Consider the following 5,800-nt stretch of genomic DNA (forward strand, 5'->3'; position numbering starts at 1 on the left):
CACCTAGGGATTGGGCCTGCCCTCTGCCACCCGAGAGCGGGCCTAAGCCAGCAGGTTGTTATCTCCTGAGGGGTCCCAGACTGTGAGAGGGCACAAATGGGGCTGAGGGACACCCCCCCACCAAAATGAACAAATTTTTGTGCACCAGGCCTCTAGTCCTATATAATAAAAGGGGTAAGGGGAAGAGATCAACTGAAGGACTTGTATACATGTATATAAGCCAAACCAATGGACATGGACAACAGGGGATGGGAGCATGAGTGTGTGTGCAGGGGGAGGTTGAGGGTTAATGGGGGGGGATAAGGACACATTTGTAATACCTTAACTAATAATAAAAAAAAAAGGAAAAAAAATAAGGAAAAAGAAAAAAAAAAAAGAGAAACCTGAAAATTAACCATCACCCCACTACACCCACCAGCCAATCAGAGGGATTATGCAAATTAACCCAACAAAGATGGCAGTTAATTTGCATACACAGGTGTGGAGCGAAGACTGAAGGTGACTGAAGATGGTGGCGGTCACGGAGCTGGAGTGAGCAGGAGGCTTGGATTGCTCCTGGCAACGGAGGAAGCCAAGCTTGCCACTGGTCCTGGGCTCCACTCAAGGAGGGACTGGGAGCCTGGGCTCCATTCAAGGAGTGGCCTTGGTGACCCAGGCTTCCTGCCAACCCTGAGCTCTGCTCAAGGAGCTGGAAAAAAAAAAAGAAGGGGGTTGGGAGTCATGGAGCTGGAGTGAGCAGGAGGCTTGTATTGCTCCTGGCAACGGAGGAAGCCAAGCTTGCCACTGGTTCTGGGCTCCACTCAAGGAGGGACTGGGAGCCTGGGCTCCATTCAAGGAGTGGCCTTGGTGACCCAGGCTTCCTGCCAACCCTGAGCTCTGCTCAAGGAGCTGGAAAAAAAAAAAGAAGGGGGTTGGGAGCAGCCGGAGTGAAGCCGAGCGAAGCCAAGCCTCGCTGCTGCAGCTGGACCAAAGGCCTGGGTTTCGGGGGCTGGAGGAAAACTGGTGCCGGCAGCCAGGGGACGGAAGGCCTATTGTGTGAATCTTTGTGCAACAGGCCACTAGTCTATATAATAAAAGCCTAAGCGACCGTTACAGTGGAAAGACCAGAACGACCAGTCACTATGATGTGCACTGACCACCAGGAGGCAAACATTCAATGCAGGAGCTGCTCCCTGGTGGTCAGTGCACTCCCATTGGGGAGTGCCACTCAGCCAGAAGCCAAGCTCATGACTGGCGAGCACTAAGGAGTAGTGAGCCTAGCGGTAAGGAGCAGCAAGCAGGCGAGCAGTAAGGAGCAAGGACTGCAAGAGGGCGCAGGCCAGGTTGAGGGCCCCCTCATCCAGTGCATGAATTCTGTGTACCAAGGCTCTAGTACTTTCATAAGTTTGGCTGGCAAAAAAAACAATGAATCCAGATGGATTTAGACAATTTACTAACTGACACACGCAACAAAACATGGTGTTAGCAGCTAGTCTCACAGGATGATACCCCACCAGAGAGGCCAGATGATGGGCAGCAGAGGTGGTGGGCCACTCTGCTGCTCAGGAACCAGCTCTACACCATAGCCAAGTGTTCTCGTAGCCTGGGCACTATGCAGGCTGAGGTGGAAAGTCCCATGCTTTCACTCTCTGAAGCCAGGGAGGTGAATGAGCACCTGTCTCTCATGGCAGCCCATCATAACATGGCCTTTCTTCTTGTGTGTCAAGACCTGCAGGGTTAGGCCCAGTCAAGACTCAAGCCAGCCTGCAGTTATTCCATGTTATGTGAGAGATGCACAATGCCAACAGGAGGCCAGGACAGATCTGCTCCATCGTAGATGGGAGGAGCAAAGAAAAGGTAAGTGGGGAGCTGAAGGAATGGTAAAGTCTAAGTATAAAGAGACGTTTTTATAATTTGAAGCCTCTATGAATAACCAAGTCATCCTTTCTATGAGTTAAGAGATCAATAGGCACTGAAGAGAGCCCGGATATCACTCTGAAGTGGGAAAATGTATTCTAAGTTGTTTTCATGAGAAGCTTAGCTGCTTTTAGGAAAGCTGTAGGCCAGCTTTAAAAATCCCAAATCCTAAGAATCTGAAGGTTTATAAAATGCCAGATCTGTGCCGCCATTTAATATAAATTCCTTGGCTGTGTGAAAGATGGGAGTGGTCAGGGCTTTCAAGTTCATTGGCATTCACTGGCTTCTCATGTCAGGGTTCAGGGTTTCCTTTGACACAGCACTCCAGTTGAAACATACAGTAGGCAACTAACATTTCACTTCCATAGCACTCAAGTCTGCAGATGCCATTTCCATAGCATTTCTTGTGTATTTCTGAATATATTGGATTCATGCCTGGAAAGACAATGAATAGGAGAATTCACTATAGACCTGTTTGGACTATAAAATAACAAGGCCCCGCCCCCCTTTTTTTCTACACTGATTTTAAGGAGACTAGTTCATAATGACTGATTTTGTTGGAATCAATTGATTCTGATAGAATTTAATTAATTCTAATAGATTCTGATTGAAAAAAGTTAGCCTGTGCTATGGATTCAATTGCAGCCCCCTCTCACCAATTCATATGTTGAAACTCTGATCCTCAGTGTGACTGTATTTGGAGATTGGGACTTCAGGAGGTAATTAAATAAGGTCATAACTGTTATGATGGCTGGGAGAGGTCAATGAGGGAAAAAGGGGGACATATGCAATACTTTCAACAATAAAGACTTTAAAAAAAGGTAATAAGAGTGAGGCCCTAATGCATTAGGATTGGTGGCCTAAATTAATAGGACTGGTAGACTTAGTGGTAGAAGACACAGAAAGAAGATGGCAGGAAATATAACTCTCATCAGAAACTGAATCGACCTGCAGTTGATCTTGGACGTTCCAGCCTCTAAAACTATGAGAAAATAAAGTTTTTTTATAAGCCATGCAATCTGTGGTATTTTGTTATGGCAGTCTGAGCTGACTAAGGTAATTAGTAACTTGGAAGTTTGCCCAAATTGGTCAAATAATAACTTGAAACCATCAAGTTACCTATGTATATAATTCTTAACTCACTTTTAATTACTTATTCATTCCCAAACCAGTTTTTATAAACTCAGGTACTGTTGGGCTGCAGATTTGAGTGTAATATAGACCTTAATCTCAAAGAATTTTCAGTCTAGACAAAGAGAGGAGAAGCACAAAATACCTGTAAGAGAGGAGAAAAACATGACAAGTCTAGTGACACATTTGCCATATGGAATGGTGTGAGTTCAGAGGAGGATGAAATCAGATTTGGGATCTCTTATTAGAGCCCAAGTCATGAGAGCTGGGCTTACAATTTTGTAGACATGCTACTCCGCAGGATCATTAAAAGATGAATGTTTCTTTATGCTCATGTGTAAGAAGGCGTTAAAAGGACAAGAGTGTCCGTATTTGCCCATGTGTAAATATTTTGAGCCAACACATACCCTATCCAAGTCATCATGCCCTGGAGGATAATTGTCCTATAGGAAAAAAGAAGGGGTCAGGGTTACTTAGCTGGCAAGAAGGAAGCCCGAGGAAATGAAATGTAATGGTCTGCATAAGAGATGAGAAAGTCCTATGAAAAAGAGTAGCTATGGGAATGTATAAGACAATAAATGGAATATTATAGACTATATGCAATTGTCCGGAGATCTGTGGTCATAGTGGAATCGGTCCCATCAAGAGCTTTAAAAGGCCTGAATCCTAGGGATTCTTAATTTAACCCCATTGAGTTATATGATCTGAAAATCTGATTCATTTGCCTAGAAAATGCTGCAGGGAGGGTGAGAAATTAAATGGGACCCTCTAACATATAGATTTGAATTGATTCCACTGAGTGAGGAGAATATTCAAGATGAGATTTCTAAAGTCAGAACATGAGGCCAGTTAGTCCTTCATGTCTTCTATCACATAGGATCTCATTAATTTTCTTGGAACAAGCAGTTCCACATCTGCTTCACCATGTACCTAAGGCATCGACAGATAGTAACTTTACGATACGCAATTCCCGCATATTAGGAGGCTTAAAATGTTATCACCATTTGCTGGTTTTGACTAGTATGACTAGATATGTTCCCGAGTTAGAGACAAACTAGTGGCAAAATAAGACGAGGCGTCACTAATGAAAATATAATGCTTCTCATAAGTCAGGCCCTGCACATATTATTTTAGGCATATTCTATACATTATGCCATTTAATTCTTGCTAGTATTATTATTTCTGTTCTGTAAGTGAAGAGAACTGAGGCTCAGAGAAGCTCAGACTTTTGCCTACAGCAGTACAGCTAACAAGTTGGAGAGGCAAGATGCAAGCTCAGACCTTGCTGACATCAAAGCTGCTTGATGCTTTTTCAACTTTGAAAATTAAAGGGCCCATGGTGGGAAGACATGCATAGGGTTGCTTTGTGGAATTGCTCTTCTCTAGAAAGGACCCCCCAGGAAGATTTCCACTTTACCTGCCAGCGCTGTGTCCCAGAAGATGAGAAAGACAAACACAATGAGGAGAGGCTTCATGGCTAGGCTCTGCTGTGGAGGAGGCTGGTGGTAGGGTCTGGCACGGGCTGTCAGAGAGCGAGAAAGGGAAGTACTCAGGTCTGAGGTGTGCCCTGCTCCAGTTGGATATGCTACACTGATCTCTCTTGAGGCGCCTGAGTTGGCAAAGCTCAGATGAGGGAAAACTGACAGCTGTCCCTATTCAACAACTTTTCATTTTGACAAGGGCACTGTTCCCCCACCTGGGTTTTCCAAAAGTACTAATGGAGACCTGAGAACGATATGCTATTTCTTTTTAAAATGTATTTTTATTGATTTCAGAGAGGAAAGGAGAGGGAGAGAGAGATAGAAGCATCATGATGAGAGAAAATCATTGATCAGCTGCCTCCTAAGGAGTGAGCCTATGACCTGGGACCCTTCAGTCACCAGGTCGATGCTCTATCCACTGAACCAAACTGGTTAGGGCACAAAGGTCAGTCTTCACTTTAACTGAGCCTGTCTGCTGTCTTTTTTTTTTTTTTGCATCTATGATAACACACCTTTGAAATATCACAGTAATTTTCTTTTTTCCAGACCCCTCAAAGTGCAACCACAGCATCAGAGCAAAGACAACAAATACAATTATTGTTATTATTACCAGAATAATTATTGATTGTTAACTGTTCTATATCCACAAATGTAAAAGAAGTATGTGTCTATTCATTTTACTTTTTATCCAATCCTAGAGATTTCCCTACTTGGCTTTCTCCAGTCCTCCTAAAGCAGTGGTTCTCAACCTTCTGGCCCTTTAAACACAGTTCCTCATGTTGTGACCCAACCATAAAATTATTTTCGTTGCTACTTCATAACTGTAATGTTGCTATTGTTATGAATCATAATGTAAATATCTGCTATGCAGGGTGGTCTTAGGTGACCCCTGTGAAAGGGTTGTTCAACTGCCAAAGGGGTCGTGACCCACAGGTTGAGAACCACTGTCCTAAAGTATCACCAGTGAATTTCATGTAACCATCCTTACACTCCTCCTTTAATTGTAATCCTATCGAATAAAGAGGGACTATGCTAATTGACCCTCATGCCATTGCAAAGGTGGTAGCTCCCACAGCCAATAATTGACTGCCCCAACCTCAAAGATGGTGGTGCCCACAGCCAATAAGGAGGGAATATGCTAAATGACTGCCACATCCTCAAATATGGTGGTGCCCACAGTCACAAGATGGCAGTGCCCAGTCCCCTCAGCCCCGCCTGGGTGGCAGGCATGTGGCAAGGCCTCCAGAGACCCCCAATCCCATCAGCCTCCCAGCCGACCAGGGCTGGCCCAA

The 5,800-nt window shown here is 44.5% G+C and overlaps 1 protein-coding gene across 1 annotated transcript; it reads right to left on the reverse strand.

Annotated features, from left to right (window-relative positions):
- Nucleotides 1–2,131: 2,131 nt before the first annotated feature.
- Nucleotides 2,132–4,502, reverse strand: DEFB134 (defensin beta 134). Its single transcript, XM_015571155.1, has 2 exons — nt 4,445–4,502; nt 2,132–2,331 (listed from the first exon to the last, which is right to left on the reverse strand). Exons 1-2 carry the CDS (start codon nt 4,500–4,502, stop codon nt 2,189–2,191), a joined length of 201 nt encoding a protein of 66 aa, XP_015426641.1. The 3' UTR covers nt 2,132–2,188.
- Between the last annotated feature and the right edge of the window lie 1,298 nt (nt 4,503–5,800).

Source organism: Myotis davidii, unplaced genomic scaffold (genome assembly GCF_000327345.1).
Source record: "Myotis davidii unplaced genomic scaffold, ASM32734v1 scaffold524, whole genome shotgun sequence".
NCBI lineage: Eukaryota > Metazoa > Chordata > Mammalia > Chiroptera > Vespertilionidae > Myotis > Myotis davidii.